The sequence below is a fragment of the Ips typographus genome, linkage group LG13 (assembly GCF_016097725.1).
Source record: "Ips typographus isolate SLU linkage group LG13, UJ_Ityp_2.0, whole genome shotgun sequence".
In the NCBI taxonomy this organism is placed as follows: Eukaryota; Metazoa; Arthropoda; class Insecta; order Coleoptera; family Curculionidae; genus Ips; species Ips typographus.
In genome coordinates, this window is record NC_138434.1 from 3546307 (window position 1) to 3571718 (window position 25412).

At 34.6% G+C, this 25412-nt stretch overlaps 1 protein-coding gene across 1 annotated transcript; it reads left to right on the forward strand.

The window, feature by feature from the left end:
* Positions 1-429: 429 nt before the first annotated feature.
* On the forward strand, positions 430-22783 carry Syx8 (syntaxin 8). The gene is made up of 5 exons (XM_081992021.1): positions 430-588; positions 645-836; positions 18715-18926; positions 18984-19076; positions 22573-22783. The coding sequence occupies exons 1-5, from the start codon at positions 557-559 to the stop codon at positions 22731-22733; spliced, it is 690 nt and encodes a 229-aa protein (XP_081848147.1). The 5' UTR covers positions 430-556; the 3' UTR covers positions 22734-22783.
* Positions 22784-25412: the final 2629 nt, after the last annotated feature.

Here is a 25412-nt window from a genome sequence, read left to right on the forward strand (position 1 = left end):
ACTTGCTAGTCTAGCTGAATGGTCTTCTGAAATCACGTGACAACTGCCACTAATGTCAAAACTGACAAACTGTGCTCAAAAGTTGAAAAAATCAGGGTTTAGAAACGTTTTCTTTGCAATAATCGATATGAAAAGTGTTTTTGAGATTTATGCTTTTTGACCATGGTCACGTGACTGCCTAGCTAAATTATCCTTTAAAACCACGTGATATCTGTCACTAATGTCAAAACTTAGAAAACCATTATTAATGAAAAAATCTGTATTTTTAAAAGACGGTTTTTATAGCAAGAATTAATGATTCAAATTTTAGACAACTATTAAAAGACACCCCGTATAATAAAATGTAAAGTGAATGAATTTGTTTTGATGTACCGTTTTTCGAGTGATTATTCTACCCCCATCAAATATTTTGACTTGGCAACACTGGATGACAGTTTAGTCTCTAATATAAAGTGAGGTTATGTCATGTACATTGTTGTGTTACTGGGAATGTTTTTATTATTGTCCTAGTTAAGTATTCAAGCTCATTAACCGTTCAAGAACATTGTGTCTGGACATGGCGTTGCTATTTCTGGAGGAGGATCCTTGGTACTTGCACCGATTTAGGCTTGATAGTTACAATTTGCTTATCTATGAAAATTTAGGATTCTGGAGCATGAATCCTGCGAAAAACTCCAAAGAGAAGTAATGGGACAGTTAACGGAGCGGGACAAATATCCCCGAACCAGTTCGCGATACGCTCAAATATCTGCAGACATTCGTCTGAGACTCAAGCAGTTTAACAATGAGGTGGAACAGCTAAAACAGAAACTCGACGTTTCTGGAACTAACTTTATGTATCCTTTGCTTTTTAATGGTAAACTAATGCAGATATGCAGTAGGGTAATTCAAACACCAGAAAGTTTAGACGTATTTTGGCATCAGTGTTTACTAGAGTGTTTACAATGTCTATCTCATTTTAACTCTAATTCTAATAAAACAAGATGGCCTATGTTACTACAGCTTAAAACTCAGGATTAATACTTTCGCCAAAATAGGCCTTTTGTGTTTTATATAATGTTAACAAAAACAGCATGTCTTTTTACAACTATCTCAAACTTGTTGTTGTTTATCCAGGGTGCATATTCTTGAAATGAGGGAACAAAATTATCAAGGGAAAGTCCTGTAGAATGTGACAGGAACGCGTTATTGTGAACTTCTTCCGTCACATTCTATCAACATTTTTCTTGAAAATTCTGTTCCATGCTTACAAGAATTAGGCCCCAGGTTAGTTACAACTTATGTGACTCTTACATGACAGACAGGGTATGACCCGTAATTAACCAACTAAACTAACTAACCCTACAACTGGATTACCATTGCTACTCTACTAGAACATAAACCACTAAATTTAGAACTCAAAAAAAATAGTATATTGTAGAACAAGGGTGATGTCCCAATGTCTACTTAAAACAGACATTTTCTCACTCCAAGTGGATTTTACAGGCGATTTTGTCCCTGACTGTCCTTTCAAACTGTGTTTCTGGCAGTTCAAACTTTGATACCGCTTTTCTCATTGACTGTACTAAATTTTGTAGGGTTTTTCCAGATTATTGGATAGAAAATTTGATGAGGATTCCCAAAATGTGCTTAAAACAGACATTTTCTCACTCCAAGTGGGTTTTACAGGCGATTTTGTCCCTGACTGTCCTTTCAAACTGTGTTTATGACAGTTCAAACTTTGACACCGCTTTTCTCATTGACTGTACTAAATTTTGTAGGGTTTTTCCAGATTATTGGATAGAAAATTTGATGAGGATTCCAAAAATGTGATTAAAATAGACATTTTCTCACTGAAAGTGGGGTTTACAGGAAATTTTGACCCTCTGACTGACTTTTCAAACTGTGTTTCTAGCAGTTTAAACTTTGAAGCTGCTTTTCTCCCTGACTGTACCAAATTTTGTAGTGATTTTTTATGTTGTTGGATAGTAAATTTGATGGGGATTCCAAAAATGTGCTTAAAACAGACATTTTCTCACTCCAAGTGGGTTTTACAGGCGATTTTGTCCCTGACTGTCCTTTCAAACTGTGTTTATGACAGTTCAAACTTTGACACCGCTTTTCTCATTGACTGTACTAAATTTTGTAGGGTTTTTCCAGATTATTGGATAGAAAATTTGATGAGGATTCCCAAAATGTGCTTAAAACAGACATTTTCTCACTCCAAGTGGGGTTTACAGGAAATTTTGACCCTCTGACTGACTTTTCAAACTGTGTTTGTAGCAGTTTAAACTTTGACGCTGCTTTTCTCCCTGACTGTACCAAATTTTGTAGGGTTTTTTCATGTTGTTGGATAGGAAATTTGATGGGGATTCCAAAAATGTGCTTAAAACAGACATTTTCTCACTCCAAGTGGGTTTTACAGGCGATTTTGTCCCTGACTGTCCTTTCAAACTGTGTTTCTGGCAGTTCAAACTTTGATACTGCTTTTCTCATTGACTGTACTAAATTTTGTAGGGTTTTTCCAGATTATTGGATAGAAAATTTGATGAGGATTCCCAAAATGTGCTTAAAACAGACATTTTCTCACTCCAAGTGGGTTTTACAGGCGATTTTGTCCCTGACTGTCCTTTCAAACTGTGTTTATGACAGTTCAAACTTTGACACCGCTTTTCTCATTGACTGTACTAAATTTTGTAGGGTTTTTCCAGATTATTGGATAGGAAATTTGATGGGGATTCCAAAAATGTGCTTAAAACAGACATTTTCTCACTCCAAGTGGGTTTTACAGGCGATTTTGTCCCTGACTGTCCTTTCAAACTGTGTTTATGACAGTTCAAACTTTGACACCGCTTTTCTCATTGACTGTACTAAATTTTGTAGGGTTTTTCCAGATTATTGGATAGAAAATTTGATGAGGATTCCCAAAATGTGCTTAAAACAGACATTTTCTCACTCCAAGTGGGTTTTACAGGCGATTTTGTCCCTGACTGTCCTTTCAAACTGTGTTTCTGGCAGTTTAAACTTTGACGCTGCTTTTCTCCCTGACTGTACCAAATTTTGTAGGGTTTTTTCATGTTGTTGGATAGGAAATTTGATGGGGATTCCAAAAATGTGCTTAAAACAGACATTTTCTCACTCCAAGTGGGTTTTACAGGCGATTTTGTCCCTGACTGTCCTTTCAAACTGTGTTTATGACAGTTCAAACTTTGACACCGCTTTTCTCATTGACTGTACTAAATTTTGTAGGGTTTTTCCAGATTATTGGATAGAAAATTTGATGAGGATTCCAAAAATGTGATTAAAATAGACATTTTCTCACTGAAAGTGGGGTTTACAGGAAATTTTGACCCTCTGACTGACTTTTCAAACTGTGTTTCTAGCAGTTTAAACTTTGAAGCTGCTTTTCTCCCTGACTGTACCAAATTTTGTAGTGATTTTTCATGTTGTTGGATAGTAAATTTGATGGGAATTCCAAAAATGTGCTTAAAACAGACATTTTCTCACTCCAAGTGGGTTTTACAGGCGATTTTGTCCCTGACTGTCCTTTCAAACTGTGTTTCTGGCAGTTCAAACTTTGATACCGCTTTTCTCATTGACTGTACTAAATTTTGTAGGGTTTTTCCAGATTATTGGATAGAAAATTTGATGAGGATTCCCAAAATGTGACTAAAATAGACATTTTCTCACTCCAAGTGGGTTTTACAGGCGATTTTGTCCCTGACTGTCCTTTCAAACTGTGTTTATGACAGTTCAAACTTTGACACCGCTTTTCTCATTGACTGTACTAAATTTTGTAGGGTTTTTCCAGATTATTGAATAGAAAATTTGATGAGGATTCCAAAAATGTGATTAAAATAGACATTTTCTCACTGAAAGTGGGGTTTACAGGAAATTTTGACCCTCTGACTGACTTTTCAAACTGTGTTTCTAGCAGTTTAAACTTTGAAGCTGCTTTTCTCCCTGACTGTACCAAATTTTGTAGGGTTTTTTCATGTTGTTGGATAGTAAATTTGATGGGGATTCCAAAAATGTGCTTAAAACAGACATTTTCTCACTCCAAGTGGGTTTTACAGGCGATTTTGTCCTTAACTGTCCTTTCAAACTGTGTTTATGACAGTTCAAACTTTGACACCGCTTTTCTCATTGACTGTACTAAATTTTGTAGGGTTTTTCCAGATTATTGGATAGAAAATTTGATGAGGATTCCCAAAATGTGCTTAAAACAGACATTTTCACACTCCAAGTGGGTTTTACAGGCGATTTTGTCCCTGACTGTCCTTTCAAAGTGTGTTTCTGGCAGTTCAAACTTTGATACCGCTTTTCTCATTGACTGTACTAAATTTTGTAGGGTTTTTCCAGATTATTGGATAGAAAATTTGATGAGGATTCCCAAAATGTGCTTAAAACAGACATTTTCTCACTCCAAGTGGGTTTTACAGGCGATTTTGTCCCTGACTGTCCTTTCAAACTGTGTTTCTGGCAGTTTAAACTTTGACGCTGCTTTTCTCCCTGACTGTACCAAATTTTGTAGGGTTTTTTCATGTTGTTGGATAGGAAATTTGATGGGGATTCCAAAAATGTGCTTAAAACAGACATTTTCTCACTCCAAGTGGGTTTTACAGGCGATTTTGTCCCTGACTGTCCTTTCAAACTGTGTTTCTGGCAGTTCAAACTTTGATACCGCTTTTCTCATTGACTGTACTAAATTTTGTAGGGTTTTTTCCAGATTATTGGATAGAAAATTTGATGAGGATTCCAAAAATGTGATTAAAATAGACATTTTCTCACTGAAAGTGGGGTTTACACGAAATTTTGACCCTCTGACTGACTTTTCAAACTGTGTTTCTAGCAGTTTAAACTTTGACGCTGCTTTTCTCCCTGACTGTACCAAATTTTGTAGGGTTTTTTCATGTTGTTGGATAGGAAATTTGATGGGGATTCCAAAAATGTGCTTAAAACAGACATTTTCTCACTCCAAGTGGGTTTTACAGGCGATTTTGTCCCTGACTGTCCTTTCAAACTGTGTTTCTGGCAGTTTAAACTTTGATACCGCTTTTCTCATTGACTGTACTAAATTTTGTAGGGTTTTTCCAGATTATTGGATAGAAAATTTGATGAGGATTCCCAAAATGTGCTTAAAACAGACATTTTCTCACTCCAAGTGGGTTTTACAGGCGATTTTGTCCCTGACTGTCCTTTCAAACTGTGTTTATGACAGTTCAAACTTTGACACCGCTTTTCTCATTGACTGTACTAAATTTTGTAGGGTTTTTCCAGATTATTGGATAGAAAATTTGATGAGGATTCCAAAAATGTGATTAAAATAGACATTTTCTCACTGAAAGTGGGGTTTACAGGAAATTTTGACCCTCTGACTGACTTTTCAAACTGTGTTTCTAGCAGTTTAAACTTTGAAGCTGCTTTTCTCCCTGACTGTACCAAATTTTGTAGTGATTTTTTATGTTGTTGGATAGTAAATTTGATGGGGATTCCAAAAATGTGCTTAAAACAGACATTTTCTCACTCCAAGTGGGTTTTACAGGCGATTTTGTCCCTGACTGTCCTTTCAAACTGTGTTTATGACAGTTCAAACTTTGACACCGCTTTTCTCATTGACTGTACTAAATTTTGTAGGGTTTTTCCAGATTATTGGATAGAAAATTTGATGAGGATTCCCAAAATGTGCTTAAAACAGACATTTTCTCACTCCAAGTGGGGTTTACAGGAAATTTTGACCCTCTGACTGACTTTTCAAACTGTGTTTCTAGCAGTTTAAACTTTGACGCTGCTTTTCTCCCTGACTGTACCAAATTTTGTAGGGTTTTTTCATGTTGTTGGATAGGAAATTTGATGGGGATTCCAAAAATGTGCTTAAAACAGACATTTTCTCACTCCAAGTGGGTTTTACAGGCGATTTTGTCCCTGACTGTCCTTTCAAACTGTGTTTCTGGCAGTTCAAACTTTGATACTGCTTTTCTCATTGACTGTACTAAATTTTGTAGGGTTTTTCCAGATTATTGGATAGAAAATTTGATGAGGATTCCCAAAATGTGCTTAAAACAGACATTTTCTCACTCCAAGTGGGTTTTACAGGCGATTTTGTCCCTGACTGTCCTTTCAAACTGTGTTTATGACAGTTCAAACTTTGACACCGCTTTTCTCATTGACTGTACTAAATTTTGTAGGGTTTTTCCAGATTATTGGATAGGAAATTTGATGGGGATTCCAAAAATGTGCTTAAAACAGACATTTTCTCACTCCAAGTGGGTTTTACAGGCGATTTTGTCCCTGACTGTCCTTTCAAACTGTGTTTATGACAGTTCAAACTTTGACACCGCTTTTCTCATTGACTGTACTAAATTTTGTAGGGTTTTTCCAGATTATTGGATAGAAAATTTGATGAGGATTCCCAAAATGTGCTTAAAACAGACATTTTCTCACTCCAAGTGGGTTTTACAGGCGATTTTGTCCCTGACTGTCCTTTCAAACTGTGTTTCTGGCAGTTTAAACTTTGACGCTGCTTTTCTCCCTGACTGTACCAAATTTTGTAGGGTTTTTTCATGTTGTTGGATAGGAAATTTGATGGGGATTCCAAAAATGTGCTTAAAACAGACATTTTCTCACTCCAAGTGGGTTTTACAGGCGATTTTGTCCCTGACTGTCCTTTCAAACTGTGTTTATGACAGTTCAAACTTTGACACCGCTTTTCTCATTGACTGTACTAAATTTTGTAGGGTTTTTCCAGATTATTGGATAGAAAATTTGATGAGGATTCCAAAAATGTGATTAAAATAGACATTTTCTCACTGAAAGTGGGGTTTACAGGAAATTTTGACCCTCTGACTGACTTTTCAAACTGTGTTTCTAGCAGTTTAAACTTTGAAGCTGCTTTTCTCCCTGACTGTACCAAATTTTGTAGTGATTTTTCATGTTGTTGGATAGTAAATTTGATGGGAATTCCAAAAATGTGCTTAAAACAGACATTTTCTCACTCCAAGTGGGTTTTACAGGCGATTTTGTCCCTGACTGTCCTTTCAAACTGTGTTTCTGGCAGTTCAAACTTTGATACCGCTTTTCTCATTGACTGTACTAAATTTTGTAGGGTTTTTCCAGATTATTGGATAGAAAATTTGATGAGGATTCCCAAAATGTGACTAAAATAGACATTTTCTCACTCCAAGTGGGTTTTACAGGCGATTTTGTCCCTGACTGTCCTTTCAAACTGTGTTTATGACAGTTCAAACTTTGACACCGCTTTTCTCATTGACTGTACTAAATTTTGTAGGGTTTTTCCAGATTATTGGATAGAAAATTTGATGAGGATTCCAAAAATGTGATTAAAATAGACATTTTCTCACTGAAAGTGGGGTTTACAGGAAATTTTGACCCTCTGACTGACTTTTCAAACTGTGTTTCTAGCAGTTTAAACTTTGAAGCTGCTTTTCTCCCTGACTGTACCAAATTTTGTAGTGATTTTTCATGTTGTTGGATAGTAAATTTGATGGGGATTCCAAAAATGTGCTTAAAACAGACATTTTCTCACTCCAAGTGGGTTTTACAGGCGATTTTGTCCTTAACTGTCCTTTCAAACTGTGTTTATGACAGTTCAAACTTTGACACCGCTTTTCTCATTGACTGTACTAAATTTTGTAGGGTTTTTCCAGATTATTGGATAGAAAATTTGATGAGGATTCCCAAAATGTGCTTAAAACAGACATTTTCACACTCCAAGTGGGTTTTACAGGCGATTTTGTCCCTGACTGTCCTTTCAAAGTGTGTTTCTGGCAGTTCAAACTTTGATACCGCTTTTCTCATTGACTGTACTAAATTTTGTAGGGTTTTTCCAGATTATTGGATAGAAAATTTGATGAGGATTCCCAAAATGTGCTTAAAACAGACATTTTCTCACTCCAAGTGGGTTTTACAGGCGATTTTGTCCCTGACTGTCCTTTCAAACTGTGTTTCTGGCAGTTTAAACTTTGACGCTGCTTTTCTCCCTGACTGTACCAAATTTTGTAGGGTTTTTTCATGTTGTTGGATAGGAAATTTGATGGGGATTCCAAAAATGTGCTTAAAACAGACATTTTCTCACTCCAAGTGGGTTTTACAGGCGATTTTGTCCCTGACTGTCCTTTCAAACTGTGTTTCTGGCAGTTCAAACTTTGATACCGCTTTTCTCATTGACTGTACTAAATTTTGTAGGGTTTTTCCAGATTATTGGATAGAAAATTTGATGAGGATTCCAAAAATGTGATTAAAATAGACATTTTCTCACTGAAAGTGGGGTTTACACGAAATTTTGACCCTCTGACTGACTTTTCAAACTGTGTTTCTAGCAGTTTAAACTTTGACGCTGCTTTTCTCCCTGACTGTACCAAATTTTGTAGGGTTTTTTCATGTTGTTGGATAGGAAATTTGATGGGGATTCCAAAAATGTGCTTAAAACAGACATTTTCTCACTCCAAGTGGGTTTTACAGGCGATTTTGTCCCTGACTGTCCTTTCAAACTGTGTTTCTGGCAGTTTAAACTTTGATACCGCTTTTCTCATTGACTGTACTAAATTTTGTAGGGTTTTTCCAGATTATTGGATAGAAAATTTGATGAGGATTCCCAAAATGTGCTTAAAACAGACATTTTCTCACTCCAAGTGGGTTTTACAGGCGATTTTGTCCCTGACTGTCCTTTCAAACTGTGTTTATGACAGTTCAAACTTTGACACCGCTTTTCTCATTGACTGTACTAAATTTTGTAGGGTTTTTCCAGATTATTGGATAGAAAATTTGATGAGGATTCCAAAAATGTGATTAAAATAGACATTTTCTCACTGAAAGTGGGGTTTACAGGAAATTTTGACCCTCTGACTGACTTTTCAAACTGTGTTTCTAGCAGTTTAAACTTTGAAGCTGCTTTTCTCCCTGACTGTACCAAATTTTGTAGTGATTTTTCATGTTGTTGGATAGTAAATTTGATGGGAATTCCAAAAATGTGCTTAAAACAGACATTTTCTCACTCCAAGTGGGTTTTACAGGCGATTTTGTCCCTGACTGTCCTTTCAAACTGTGTTTCTGGCAGTTCAAACTTTGATACCGCTTTTCTCATTGACTGTACTAAATTTTGTAGGGTTTTTCCAGATTATTGGATAGAAAATTTGATGAGGATTCCCAAAATGTGACTAAAATAGACATTTTCTCACTCCAAGTGGGTTTTACAGGCGATTTTGTCCCTGACTGTCCTTTCAAACTGTGTTTATGACAGTTCAAACTTTGACACCGCTTTTCTCATTGACTGTACTAAATTTTGTAGGGTTTTTCCAGATTATTGGATAGAAAATTTGATGAGGATTCCAAAAATGTGATTAAAATAGACATTTTCTCACTGAAAGTGGGGTTTACAGGAAATTTTGACCCTCTGACTGACTTTTCAAACTGTGTTTCTAGCAGTTTAAACTTTGAAGCTGCTTTTCTCCCTGACTGTACCAAATTTTGTAGTGATTTTTCATGTTGTTGGATAGTAAATTTGATGGGAATTCCAAAAATGTGCTTAAAACAGACATTTTCTCACTCCAAGTGGGTTTTACAGGCGATTTTGTCCCTGACTGTCCTTTCAAACTGTGTTTCTGGCAGTTCAAACTTTGATACCGCTTTTCTCATTGACTGTACTAAATTTTGTAGGGTTTTTCCAGATTATTGGATAGAAAATTTGATGAGGATTCCCAAAATGTGACTAAAATAGACATTTTCTCACTCCAAGTGGGTTTTACAGGCGATTTTGTCCCTGACTGTCCTTTCAAACTGTGTTTATGACAGTTCAAACTTTGACACCGCTTTTCTCATTGACTGTACTAAATTTTGTAGGGTTTTTCCAGATTATTGAATAGAAAATTTGATGAGGATTCCAAAAATGTGATTAAAATAGACATTTTCTCACTGAAAGTGGGGTTTACAGGAAATTTTGACCCTCTGACTGACTTTTCAAACTGTGTTTCTAGCAGTTTAAACTTTGAAGCTGCTTTTCTCCCTGACTGTACCAAATTTTGTAGGGTTTTTTTCATGTTGTTGGATAGGAAATTTGATGGGGATTCCAAAAATGTGCTTAAAACAGACATTTTCTCACTCCAAGTGGGTTTTACAGGCGATTTTGTCCCTGACTGTCCTTTCAAACTGTGTTTCTGGCAGTTTAAACTTTGACGCTGCTTTTCTCCCTGACTGTACCAAATTTTGTAGTGATTTTTCATGTTGTTGGATAGTAAATTTGATGGGGATTCCAAAAATGTGCTTAAAACAGACATTTTCTCACTCCAAGTGGGTTTTACAGGCGATTTTGTCCCTGACTGTCCTTTCAAACTGTGTTTCTGGCAGTTCAAACTTTGACACCGCTTTTCTCATTGACTGTACTAAATTTTGTAGGGTTTTTTCCAGATTATTGGATAGAAAATTTGATGAGGATTCCAAAAATGTGATTAAAATAGACATTTTCTCACTGAAAGTGGGGTTTACAGGAAATTTTGACCCTCTGACTGTCCTTTCAAACTGTGTTTCTGGCAGTTCAAACTTTGATACTGCTTTTCTCATTGACTGTACTAAATTTTGTAGGGTTTTTCCAGATTATTGGATAGAAAATTTGATGAGGATTCCCAAAATGTGACTAAAATAGACATTTTCTCACTCCAAGTGGGTTTTACAGGCGATTTTGTCCCTGACTGTCCTTTCAAACTGTGTTTATGACAGTTCAAACTTTGACACCGCTTTTCTCATTGACTGTACTAAATTTTGTAGGGTTTTTTCCAGATTATTGAATAGAAAATTTGATGAGGATTCCAAAAATGTGATTAAAATAGACATTTTCTCACTGAAAGTGGGGTTTACAGGAAATTTTGACCCTCTGACTGACTTTTCAAACTGTGTTTCTAGCAGTTTAAACTTTGAAGCTGCTTTTCTCCCTGACTGTACCAAATTTTGTAGGGTTTTTTCATGTTGTTGGATAGGAAATTTGATGGGGATTCCAAAAATGTGCTTAAAACAGACATTTTCTCACTCCAAGTGGGTTTTACAGGCGATTTTGTCCCTGACTGTCCTTTCAAACTGTGTTTCTGGCAGTTTAAACTTTGACGCTGCTTTTCTCCCTGACTGTACCAAATTTTGTAGTGATTTTTCATGTTGTTGGATAGTAAATTTGATGGGGATTCCAAAAATGTGCTTAAAACAGACATTTTCTCACTCCAAGTGGGTTTTACAGGCGATTTTGTCCCTGACTGTCCTTTCAAACTGTGTTTCTGGCAGTTCAAACTTTGACACCGCTTTTCTCATTGACTGTACTAAATTTTGTAGGGTTTTTCCAGATTATTGGATAGAAAATTTGATGAGGATTCCAAAAATGTGATTAAAATAGACATTTTCTCACTGAAAGTGGGGTTTACAGGAAATTTTGACCCTCTGACTGTCCTTTCAAACTGTGTTTCTGGCAGTTCAAACTTTGATACTGCTTTTCTCATTGACTGTACTAAATTTTGTAGGGTTTTTCCAGATTATTGGATAGAAAATTTGATGAGGATTCCAAAAATGTGATTAAAATAGACATTTTCTCACTGAAAGTGGGGTTTACAGGAAATTTTGACCCTCTGACTGACTTTTCAAACTGTGTTTCTAGCAGTTTAAACTTTGAAGCTGCTTTTCTCCCTGACTAGTGACTGTACCAAATTTTTAGTGTTTTTTCATGTTGTTGGATGGTAAATTTGATGAGGATTTCAAAAATGTGCTTAAAACAGACAATTTCTGATTTCAAGTGGGTTTTACAGGCAATTTTGTCCCTGACATTTTAAACTGTGTTTCTGGCAGTTCAAATTTTGAGAATGATTTGCTGCCTGACTACCAAATTTTGTAGTTTTTTCAGATTATTCTATAGGAAATTTGATGAGGATTCCAAAAATGTGCTTAAAACAGAGATTTTCTCACTCCAAGTAGGTTTATAGGCGATTTGGTCCTTGACTGTCCGTCCAAACTATATTTTTGGCAGTTTTAACTTTGACACAGCTTTTCTAACTGACTGTACCAAATTTTGTAGTGGTTTTTCATGTTGTTGGATAGGAAATTTGATGAGGATTCCAAAAATGTGCTTAAAACAAACATTTTCTTTCTCCAAGTGGGTTTATAGGCGATTTTATTGTTGACTGTCCGCCCAAACTGTATTTTTGACAGTTTTAACTTTGACACCGAAGACAGTAGTTTTTCACTATAAGTGGCTTTGACAAGCAGTTTTTTCATTGACTGTCAAACTGTGTTCAAAAATTGCAAAAATCAGGTTTTAGAAAAGTTTTCTTGTCGCATTCAATACAAAACGTGTTTCTAAAATTTATGACCGTAATTTTGACAGTAGTCACCTGACTGCCTAGCTAAATATCGTCCAAAAACCACGTGATAACTAATATCAAAACTGTCAAAATATGCCGAGAATTTGCAAGAATTACAGAACACAATTTTCGAAACAAGACGTGTTTCTGATCTAGGACACTATTTTGACAATTATCAGTAAATTACTGGTAAACTACGGAAATGACAGTCATGACAGTAAAATTATATTTTCAACAAAATTTTAATTGGACCGATAAATTTACTGTCAAATTATAATTTACTGGTAAAATTGGTAAAATTTCCTGTCATCCTGAAGTGTACTGACCGATAATGACCGGTCCCATCACTAGCCAAAAGTATAGAGGTATAAAAGTTTATCACTGGATTTCATTAAAAGTTTAATATACCAACATTTTATAGTTCCTCTTCAATTTTTTAAAAGTTCCATAAAAGGAAAGATAAAACTGAGAAAGTTTACTTGAAATCCGCTAAAATTAGTAAGTTGAAACGGGGAGAGTCCAAGAAATAATTTCCGGATTTGCAAAACTAAATAAATTTAATTAATCCAACGGATTGTAAAATGAACATTTCAAGCTAATTCCTGTTATACCTTTATTGTCTTTAAAAATGTATTAAGGCGCTGTTTAAAATTGAATTTATCCATGCAAACTATTTTGTCCCAATTATCTTTTTGCCTAAATTTACAACCATACAGGACCGAACTGGAGAAAGTACCAAATTTTTAGGTGGCGACTTACATTAGTTAAGTAAAATTGACACTCTCGAGAAGTCTGTTTTGACTCAGTTCAGTCCGGTTTGTAAACGAAAAATTGTTTCGATATTTTGTATTTATCTTTGCACTTGTATTACACAAAATAGTGGAGTGCTTCTTATTTTAGCTAAACAGGACAGTGGCGTACCTGGCTGGTTTAATTAATCCCAGAATGAATTGATTTGCGTTTGAGTTGTGTGTGGTAACGCCACTGTGCTGCACGATAAGATTGATTGACTGGCTAAGTATTGGCCTGTAAGATATTTTCGGTGGTAGATAAACTTTCACTTGATTTTTGCTATTAAACATTTTCATTCTCTGTCAGTTTTCTGTTTTTTTTTTTAAATTCCACAATGCACCATTATAGTATATTGTACAACAAGGATGAAAAAGATGTCCCTATCGCACGAGGACGAAGATTAAACAGTTTTACAGGCTATTTTTTCTACGACTAATTGGAATTACTTACCAAATCTCACACAAATAGACACTTCAATGTTTGAAACGTTTCCGTGTTTACATTGTCACTTTTGACTTTGACGTTGTCACCGTGTGACAGCTTGTGATTAACTTCGTCTTTAAGGTTGAGGTGTTAAATCACCACCTACTATACTAAACAGCCTATAGAAGGTGCTTGTCAAAAATTCCAATATGGCGGAAATAGTGGTGACAGTTTGCGTTTGTTTGTATTGGGGAAATTGAGTTTTTTTAGGATTAGATGCATTTTTACGGTTTAAAATCAACACTTGAGGTTATTTGCGTATTTTTCTCTCTAAGCTGATTGAGAAATTGGTTACACGCAGAACTCTTTCCTATCTGTCACTAAATAATTTGCTTTCTACTAACCAGTATGGTTTTCAGTCGAACAGAAACCCTTCAGTCAGGGACAAAATCGCTTGTAAAACCCACTTGGAGTGACAAAATGACAGTTTTAAGCACATTTTTGAAATCCCTATTAAATTTCCTATTCAATAACCTGAAAAAACAGTACAAAATTTGGTACAGTCAGAAAGAAAAGCAGTGTCAAAGTTTGAAATGCCAGAAACACAATTTGAAAGGACAGTCAAGAACAAGATCGCTGAAAAACCCATTTGGAGTGACAAAATGACAGTTTTAAGCACATTTTTGAAATCCTCATTAAATTTCCTATTAAATAACTTGAAAAAACAGTACAAAATTTGGTACAGTCAGAAAGAACAGCAGTGTCAAAGTTTGAAATGCCAGAAACACAATTTGAAAGGACAGTCAGGGACAAAATCGCTGAAAAAACACAGTTGGATTGACAAAATGACAGTTTTAAGCACATTTTTGAAATCCTCATTAAATTTTCTATTCAAAAACCTAAAAAAACACTACAAAATTTGGTACAGTCAGAAAGAAAAGCAATGTCAAAGTTTGAAATGCCAAAAACATAATTTGAAAGGACAGTCAGGGACAAAATCGCTTATAAAACACACTTGGAGTGACAAAATGACAGTTTTAAGCACATTTTTGGAATCCTCATTAAATTTCCTATCCATTAGCCTGAAAAATACTACAAAATTTGGTACAGTCAGAAAGAAAAGCAGTGTCAAAGTTTGAAATGCCAGAGACACAATTTGAAAGGACAGTCAGGGACAAAGTCACTTGTAAAACACACTTGGAGTGACAAAATAACAGTTTTAAGCACATTTTTGGAATCCTCATTAAATTTCCTATTCAATAACCTAAAAAAACACTACAAAATTTGGTACAGTCAGAAAGAAAAGCAGTGTCAAAGTTTGAAATGCCAGAAACACAGTTTGAAAAGACAGTCAGGGACAAAATCGCTTGTAAAACACACTTGGAGTGACAAAATGACAGTTTTAAGCACATTTTTGGAATCCTCATTAAATTTCCTATTAAATAACTTGAAAAAACAATAGAAAATTTGGTACAGTCAGAAAGAAAAGCAGAGTCAAAGTTTGAAATGCCAGAAACACAGTTTGAAAAGACAGTCAGGGACAAAATCGCTTGTAAAACACACTTGGCGTGACAAAAAGACAGTTTTAAGCACATTTTTGAAATCTTTATTAAATTTCCCATTAGATAACCTAAAAAACACTACAAAATTTGGTACAGTCAGAAAGAAAAGCAGTGTCAAAGTTTGAAATGCCAGAGACACAATTTGAAAGGACAGTCAGGGACAAAGTCACTTGTAAAACACACTTGGAGTGACAAAATAACAGTTTTAAGCACATTTTTGGAATCCTCATTAAATTTCCTATTCAATAACCTAAAAAAACACTACAAAATTTGGTACAGTCAGAAAGAAAAGCAGTGTCAAAGTTTGAAATGCCAGAAACACAGTTTGAAAAGACAGTCAGGGACAAAATCGCTTGTAAAACACACTTGGAGTGACAAAATGACAGTTTTAAGCACATTTTTGGAATCCTCATTAAATTTCCTATTCAATAACCTAAAAAAACACTACAAAATTTGGTACAGTCAGAAAGAAAAACAGTGTCAAAGTTTGAAATGCCAGAGACACAATTTGAAAGGACAGTCAGGGACAAAATCGCTTATAAAACACACTTGGCGTGACAAAAAGACAGTTTTAAGCACATTTTTGAAATCTTTATTAAATTTCCCATTCAATAACCTAAAAAACACTACAAAATTTGGTACAGTCAGAAAGAAAAGCAGTGTCAAAGTTTGAAATGCCAGAGACACAATTTGAAAGGACAGTCAGGGACAAAATCGCTTATAAAACACACTTGGAGTGACAAAATGACAGTTTTAAGCACATTTTTGGAATCCTCATTAAATTTCCTATCCATTAACCTGAAAAATACTACAAAATTTGGTACAGTCAGAAAGAAAACCAGTGTCAAAGTTTGAAATGCCAGAAACACAGTTTGAAAAGACAGTCAGGGACAAAATCGCTTATAAAACACACTTGGAGTGACAAAATGACAGTTTTAAGCACATTTTTGGAATCCTCATTAAATTTCCTATCCATTAACCTGAAAAATACTACAAAATTTGGTACAGTCAGAAAGAAAAGCAGTGTCAAAGTTTGAAATGCCAGAAACACAATTTCAAAAGACAGTCAGGGACAAAATCGCTTGTAAAACCCACTTGGAGTGACAAAATGACAGTTTTAAGCACATTTTTGGAATCCTCATTAAATTTTCTATTCAAAAACCTGAAAAAACACTACAAAATTTAGTACAGTCAGAAAGAAAAGCAGTGTCAAAATTTGAAATGCCAGAAACACAATTTGAAAGGACAGTCAGGGACAAAATCGCTTGTAAAACCCACTTGGTGTGACAAAATGACAGTTTTATGCACATTTTTGGAATCCTCATTAAATTTCCTATTAAATAACTTGAAAAAACAGTACAAAATTTGGTACAGTCAGAAAGAAAAGCAGTGTCAAAGTTTGAAATGCCAGAAACACAATTTGAAAGGACAGTCAGGGACAAAATCGCTTATAAAACACACTTGGAGTGACAAAATGACAGTTTTAAGCACATTTTTGGAATCCTCATTAAATTTCCTATCCATTAACCTGAAAAATACTACAAAATTTGGTACAGTCAGAAAGAAAACCAGTGTCAAAGTTTGAAATGCCAGAAACACAGTTTGAAAAGACAGTCAGGGACAAAATCGCTTGTAAAACACACTTGGAGTGACAAAATGACAGTTTTATGCACATTTTTGTAATTCTCATTAAATTTTCTATTCAAAAACCTAAAAAACACTACAAAATTTGGTACAGTCAGAAAGAAAAGCAGTGTCAAAGTTTGAAATGCCAGAAACACAATTTCAAAAGACAGTCAGGGACAAAATCGCTTGTAAAACCCACTTGGAGTGACAAAATGACAGTTTTAAGCACATTTTTGGAATCCTCATTAAATTTTCTATTCAAAAACCTGAAAAAACACTACAAAATTTAGTACAGTCAGAAAGAAAAGCAGTGTCAAAATTTGAAATGCCAGAAACACAATTTGAAAGGACAGTCAGGGACAAAGTCGCTTGTAAAACACACTTGGAGTGACCAAATGACAGTTTTAAGCACATTTTTGGAATCCTCATTAAATTTCCTATTAAATAACTTGAAAAAACAGTAGAAAATTTGGTACAGTCAGAAAGAAAAGCAGAGTCAAAGTTTGAAATGCCAGAAACACAGTTTGAAAAGACAGTCAGGGACAAAATCGCTTGTAAAACACACTTGGAGTGACCAAATGACAGTTTTAAGCACATTTTTGGAATCCTCATTAAATTTGTTATTAAATAACTTGAAAAAACAGTACAAAATTTGGTACAGTCAGAAAGAAAAGCAGTGTCAAAGTTTGAAATGCCAGAAACACAGTTTGAAAAGACAGTCAGGGACAAAATCGCTTGTAAAACACACTTGGAGTGACAAAATGACAGTTTTAAGCACATTTTTGGAATCCTCATTAAATTTGTTATTAAATAACTTGAAAAAACAGTACAAAATTTGGTACAGTCAGAAAGAAAAGCAGTGTCAAAGTTTGAAATGCCAGAAACACAATTTGAAAGGACAGTCAGGGACAAAATCGCTGAAAAAACACACTTGGAGTGACAAAATGACAGTTTTAAGCACATTTTAGGAATCCTCATTAAATTTGCTATTCAATAACCTGAAAAGCACTACAAAATTTGGTAGTCAGAGAGAAAAGCAGTGTCAAAGTTTAAAATGCTAGAAAATGATTTCTGAAACTCAAAAGTTGCAAAAATCATGATATAGAAACGTTTTCTTGCAGTATTTGATATAAAACGTATTTCTGAGATTTATGACAGTTATTTTGCCAAGTGTCACGTGAGCCTCGCTAAATAGTGTTCTACAATCACGTGACAACTGTCACTAACGTCAAAACTGTCAAACCAGGCTCTAAAGTTGCAAAAATCAGGGTTTAGTAACGTTTTCCTGCAGTATTCGATATAAAGTGCGGTTTTGAGATTTATGATTTTTGACAAGGCAGTCTCGCGACTAGCCTAGCTAAATTATCCTTTAAAACCACGTGATATCTGTCACTAATGTCAAAACTTAAGGAACAATTATTAATGAAAAAATGAAAAATCTGTATTTTTGAAGACGGGTTTTATAGCAAGACAACTATTAAAAGAGTATAATAATGTAAAATGAATGAATTTGTTTTGATCTACCGTTTTTTGACTGATTATTCTACCGCCATTAAATATTTTTATTTGGCAACACTGTTCAGGCTTTCTAGTATAGAGGGCGGGATTTGATTCATTGTAAATTGTAAGTTTGTATCATTTGCTTTATCATCATAAACTAGATGTTTTTACTCTTTAATTGAACACTAACTGAAACTGGAACGGCTCTTTCATTGCCTCAAAACATAAGCCAAAATGCAATGTTTTGATGCCAACTGTCAGTGAGAATGACAATCAGAAGAACTATTTTGTTTACGTTCAAGATTAGCTGTAATTGGTCTATTTCATTACGCACCCTGAAGATTGCCTGTGATTGGTCTATTTCATATCGCACAGTTGCATTGGCAATTGCCTACTTATCCGTTCCCTAAACTGTTAAGTAATGAACCAATATCCCTGTAGGAGTAGGAAAAAAAAGTATTAAGTACTTAAATTGAATGTAGCACAACAGCAGAGCGGGAAAGACGCGTAAGACAAATTGAAGTTTTAATGACCAAAGCAATGCAAATGCAAAAACTGTTTGACGAACAATTGTCCAGGAAACGTATGGAAGAGAGGGGTAGTCTTCTAGGGGATGATTGGGAAGTAAATCAAGGACCTTCGACAGATCTGACTTTAGAACAGGCCAGGTTAAGGCAGAAACAAATGCTCGGAGGTACATCCACCAAAAAAAACTGGAATTCAAGTAATTAATTTGTTTTTTAAAAAATAGAACAGGAAAAAGGACTGGACCATTTATCTAAAATCATATCCAGGCAAAAAAACATTGCCAATACCATATCAGATGAAGTGGAATTTCACAATGGTTTGTATTAGGTTATTACATCAAAGATACGCGACTGCGACGCGATTTAAATGCTAGCGACTTTGATATCCATGAAGAGAAATTTAGGAGTTTTAAGAATATATAGTAAGTCAGTAGACAAAATGAGCTTTTCGAGCGCAGACGAATTAGCCGTTGTGTCGTATTTGCTCAGAAAAAAGCAAAAACGGAAATTTTGGGTTCATCCGAAATTGACTTTCCAATCAAATTTTAAAGTTTCAATTCAATTTTCAAGTCCAATAGTATCTGAATTAGTTAAAAATTGACTTTCCTGTCAAATTTTGGAGACTAAAATCAATTTTCGGACGCAAAAGTGTCTAAATTACTTGAAAATTGACATTGCAGTTAAATTTTAGAGTTTCAATGAAATTTTTAGCTTCAAAAGTATCTGATTACTGGAAAATTGACTTTCCAATCAAATTTTAAAGTTTCAATTCAATTTTCAAGTCCAACAGTATCTGAATTACTTAAAAATTGACTTCCCTGTCAAATTTTGGAGACTAAAATCAATTTTCGGACGCAAAAGTGTCTGAATTACTTGAAAACTAAATATATAGTCAATTTTCAAGTCCAAAAGTGTCTGAATTACTTGAAAATTGATTTGCCAGTAAAATTTTACAGTTTCAAATTAATTTTTAAACGCAAAAGTGTCTAAATTACTTGAAAATTGACATTGCAGTTAAATTTTAGAGTTTCAATGAAATTTTTAGCTTCAAAAGTATCTGATTACTGGAAAATTGACTTTACAATCAAATTTTCAAGTCCAATAGTATCTAAATTGCTTAAAAATTGACTTCCCTGTCAAATTTTGGAGCCGAAAATCAATTTTCGGACGCAAAAGTGTCTGAATTACTTGAAAATTGAATCTTCAATCGAATTTTGAAGTTTTAAGCCAACTTTCAAGCCAAAAAGTATTTGAAATGTCTAAATTGACTTTGCAATAAACATTTGTAGTTTCAAGTCAATTTCAAGTCCTAAAGTGTCTAAATTACTTGAAAATTGACTTACGAGTCACATTTTAGAGTTTCAAAGAAATTTTTAGGTTCAAAAGAATCTGATTACTGGAAAATTGACTTTCCAATCAAATTTTAAAGTTTCAATTCAATTTTCAAGTCCAATAGTATCTGAATTACTTAAAAATTGACTTCCCTGTCAAATTTTGGAGACTAAAATCAATTTTCGGACGCAAAAGTGTCTGAATTACTTGAAAATCGACATTCCAGTTAAATATTGGAGCCAATTTTAAAGCCCAAAAGTGTATGAATCACTGGAAAACTAAATACGTCTGAAATACTTGAAAATTGAATTGTCAATCGAATTTTGAAGTTTTAAGCCAACTTTCAAGCCAAAAAGTATTTGAAATGTCTAAATTGACTTTGCAATAAACTTTTGTAGTTTTAAGTCAATTTTCAAGTCCAAAAGTGTCTGAATTACTTGAAAATTGATTTGCCAGTCAAATTTTACAGTTTCAAATTAATTTTTAAACGCAAAAGTGTCTAAATTACTTGAAAATTGACGTTGCAGTTAAATTTTAGAGTTTCAATGACATTTTTAGCTTCAAAAGTATCTGATTACTGGAAAATTGACTTTACAATCAAATTTTCAAGTCCAATAGTATCTGAATTACTTAAAAATCGACTTCCCTGTCAAATTTTGGAGCCTAATATCAATTTTCGGACGCAAAAGTGTCTGAATTACTTGAAAATTGACATTCCAGTTAAATTTTGGAGCCAATTTTAAAGCCCAAATGTGTATGAATCACTTGAAAACTAACTATATGTCTCAATTACTTGAAAATTGAATTTTCAATCGAATTTTGAAATTTTAAGCCAACTTTCAAGCCAAAAAGTATTTGAAATGTCTAAATTGACTTTGCAATAAACTTTTGTAGTTTCAAGTCAATTTTCAAGTCTAAAAGTGTCTGAATTACTCTAAAATTGATTTGCCAGTCAAATTTTACAGTTTCAAATTAATTTTTAAACGCAAAAGTGCCTAAATTACTTGAAAATTGACATTGCAGTTAAATTTTAGAGTTTCAATGAAATTTTTAGCTTCAAAAGTATCTGATTACTGGAAAATTGACTTTACAATCAAATTTTCAGGTCCAATAGTATCTGAATTACTTAAAAATTGACTTCCCTGTCAAATTTTGGAAACTAAAATCAATTTTCGGACGCAAAAGTGTCTAAATTACTTGAAAATTGACATTCCAGTTAAATTTTGGAGCCAATTTTAAAGCCCAAATGTGTATGAATCACTTGAATACTAACTATATGTCTGAATTACTTGAAAATTGAATTTTCAATCGAATTTTGAAGTTTTAAGCCAACTTTCAAGCCAAAAAGTATTTGAAATGTCTAAATTGACTTTGCAATAAACTTTTGTAGTTTTAAGTCAATTTTCAAGTCCAAAAGTGTCTGAATTACTTGAAAATTGATTTGCCAGTCAAATTTTACAGTTTCAAATTAATTTTTAAACGCAAAAGTGTCTAAATTACTAGAAAATTGACAATCCAGTTAAATCCTGCAGTTTCAAGTCAATTTTCAATCCAAATTTCAGTAATTTATTTAATTCCAAAATTTCAAATTTCTATTAATATTAGATCTTAATAAACTTTTAATGAACGGTTTAGGTGGATAACCCTCTGTATATGACTCTTATTAAAGGATTGTGGGCCGGATTTTATGATTTGTTTAAACTAAAAAAATTTATTGTTTGCAGTAATATTATAATATCTAATAATGCGCAGGTGCGTTCAATTACGCAAAAGAAGTAATGTATGATGAAAATTTCATCATTTTATAGAATGTCAAAAGAATAATTTTGGTTATTAGTTTCTACTACGGGTCCCGCTATTCTGAAAAGAGATACACACTATAGATGATGTGTGAGTGTTGAAGAAAGACTACACCACTTTCAGTCGCAAGGAGACTGAGCAGCTCGTAGAGCCGTAGCATTGGTGTGGACGTGCGCATTTAAAACTATTTTTCGACTACTGACTTTGAAAGTACCTCATGTACGCTTCCATTTCAAAGCAGAAAGTGGTTATTTGCCGCACGTGTACAGAAAGTGAATCATTTTCTGTCCTAAAGCGTTTTCGCTTCCTACTAACAATCTACCCATCAACTTTTTCGGCGTTTTCATAACAACGCTTGACATACCTGTTTGAAATAAAGCCATGTGTGTGAGTGAGTTGTCTTTCTACTCCACCCCGCCAGCAGTCGTCGAAAAAATATCGTCTATATTTCGAGCGGAAAGTACTTTTGCCGCTTTTACATGATTGCAGCGTTCGGCTTCGCCTCAAGCTGCAATTTTCATGTGCAAGCGGCAAATATGTACTTTCCGCTCTTAATATAGAATATACTATTGCCGCGACTACAGAGTGATGTTTGCGGTCTTGTCGCAGTCGCGTATCTTTGGTGTGATAACAGCCTAAGTGTATCATATAAATTGGTAGTGTTAATGATGAAAATTTAAGAAATTCTCGATGATATTGGGACTGGAATAGATCAAACAGACCAGCGTGTTAGGGTGGAAACGGAACGAATAGGCCAAGTGGATCGTAAAGATAATACGTGCGGCTACTGGATTGTTATTATCCTTTTGTTTATCAGTATAGTGGTTGTAGCTGCAGTGTAATATTTTGTTTGTGTATATTATTGGAATATTAATATAATCATTTTTTTGCTTTTTTGTGTTTAGCAAATTTTAGTAATCGCAGATCACGTGCTGTTAGATGCGACGTGAAAGACCACAAAGTTCGGTCATCTGTCAAACGTTATAATCTAATTTTTCCCCATTTTTGTATTCTTATTTGGAAGTGAGGTTTTGGGATGTAAAATTTCCCGAAAATTAAATTTATGGAAAATTTTCGGTGATTTTCCGGAAAAATTCAAGAATCTTAAAATTCAAAAAAAAATTACATTTTTGTACTATTAACTTGAAGGTATTTAGGCAGTTGAGGTTAATTTTGAAATTTGACAATTCTAAAAACGAGAGTCATTTTTAACGCCCCCTAGCGGCTAAACGGGGCAACTTAGCCGTGCCCGCTCAACGTCACGTGATAGCCCCATTCATTAGCTTTCTTTTGTTATACGGTGTGTTTATACAGGGTGTTTCAAAAAGGTGACTTATGGACGATTTTCTGGAAAAGTGCACGGAATTTTAATCTAAATTAGGGATTTTTTGGGCCTACTATACTAACGGCGACCATTTTGGATTTTCCTCAATCAAAGTGATTTTTTTAACTAATTTGAACCTGGGGAACACAAATCTGACGTCCATTTTGCTCTAACTGGTACCGTTTCGGAGATGTCCTTGAAATTATGTCAATTTTGACATTTTAGGGTGTGGCACCCTTGCAAAATGACATTTTGACAAATGACACTTTACGTCATTTTTGTACTATTAACCTGAAGGTATTTAAGTAGTTGAGGTCAATTTTGAAAATAAAAAATTTTATGAAAAAAATCAGAAGTATCACACCCTTGAAAATTCTTGACAATTCCAGTTTTTAATTTTTCAAGGTCAAACAGTGCGTGGTATCAAAAAAGTGTATAGAAGGTAAGCGTTGCATCCCATCGAGGTACATTTGTGGTAAAAATTTCAGACCTCTAACCTGACACGTTCCTGAGATATTTAGTAAAAACTGCAAAAAACGAGAGTCAATTTTGACGCCCTCTAGCGGCTAAACGGGGCAACTTAGCCGTGCCCGCTCAGCGTCACGTGAGAGCCCTGTTCATTAGCTTTCTTTTGTTATACGGTGTGTTTATACAGGGTGTTTCAAATAAGCGAGTTATGGACGATTTTCTGGAAAAGTGCACGGAATTTTAATCTAAATTAGGGATTTTTTGGGCCTACTATACTAACGGCGACCATTTCGAATTTTCCTTAATCAAAGTGATTTTTTTAAATAATTTGAACCTGGAAAACACAAATCTGACGTCCATTTTGCTTTAACTGGCACCGTTTCGGAGATTACCTTGAAATCATGTCAATTTTGACACTTTAGGGCGTGGCACCCTTGCAAAATGACATTTTGACAAATGACACTTTACGTCATTTTTGTACTATTAACCTGAAGGTATTTAAGCAGTTGAGGTTAATTTTGAAAATAAAAAATTTTCTAAAAAAAATCAGAAGGTATCACCCTTGAAAATTCTTAACAATTCTAGTTTTTAATTTTTTAAAGCCAAACGGTGCGTGGTATCAAAAAAGTGTATAGAAGGTAAAAGTTGCAACCCATTGAGATGCATTTGTGGTAAAAACTTCAGACCTCTAACCTGACACGTTCCTGAGATATTGAGCAAAAACTGCAAAAAACGAGAGTCAACTTTGACGCTCTCTAGCGGCTAAACGGAACAACTTAGCCGTGCTCACTCAACGTCACGTGATAGCCCCATTCATTAGCTTTCTTTTGTTATACGGTGTGTTTATACAGGGTGTTTCAAATAAGCGAGTTATAAAAAATTTTCTGAAAAAGTGCACGGAATTTTAATCTAAATTAGGGATTTTTTGGGCCTACTATACTAACGGCGACCATTTTGGATTTTCCTCAATCAAAGTGATTTTTTTAACTAATTTGAACCTGGGGAACACAAATCTGACGTCCATTTTGCTCTAACTGGTACCGTTTCGGAGATGTCCTTGAAATTATGTCAATTTTGACATTTTAGGGTGTGGCACCCTTGCAAAATGACATTTTGACAAATGACACTTTACGTCATTTTTGTACTATTAACCTGAAGGTATTTAAGTAGGTGAGGTCAATTTTGAAAATAAAAAATTTTATGAAAAAAATCAGAAGGCATCACCCTTGAAAATTCTTGACAATTCTAGTTTTTAATTTTTTAAAGTCAAACGGTGCGTGGTATCAAAAAAGTGTATAGAAGGTAAGCGTTGCATCCCATCGAGGTACATTTGTGGTAAAAATTTCAGACCTCTAACCTGACACGTTCCTGAGATATTTAGTAAAAACTGCAAAAAACGAGAGTCAATTTTGACGCCCTCTAGCGGCTAAACGGGGCAACTTAGCCGTGCCCGCTCAGCGTCACGTGATAGCCCTGTTCATTAGCTTTCTTTTGTTATACAGTGTGTTTATACAGGGGGTTTCAAATAAGCGAGTTTTGGACGATTTTCTGGAAAAGTACACAAAAATTTAATCTAACTTAGGGATTTTTTGGGCCTACTATACTAACGGCGACCATTTCGAATTTTTCTTAATCAAAGTGATTTTTTTAAATAATTTGAACCTGGAAAACACAAATCTGACGTCCATTTTGCTCTAACTGGCACCCTTTCGGAGATGTCCTTGAAATT

Coding starts and splice junctions, on each gene's coding strand:
- Syx8 (XM_081992021.1), top strand. CDS start 557: ATGGCGTTGCTATTTCTGGAGGAGGATCCTTG. Junction 589..644: donor TTTCTGGAGGAGGATCCTTG/GTACTTGCACCG, acceptor ATGAAAATTTAG/GATTCTGGAGCATGAATCCT. Junction 19,077..22,572: donor TGAAGTGGAATTTCACAATG/GTTTGTATTAGG, acceptor TGAAAATTTAAG/AAATTCTCGATGATATTGGG.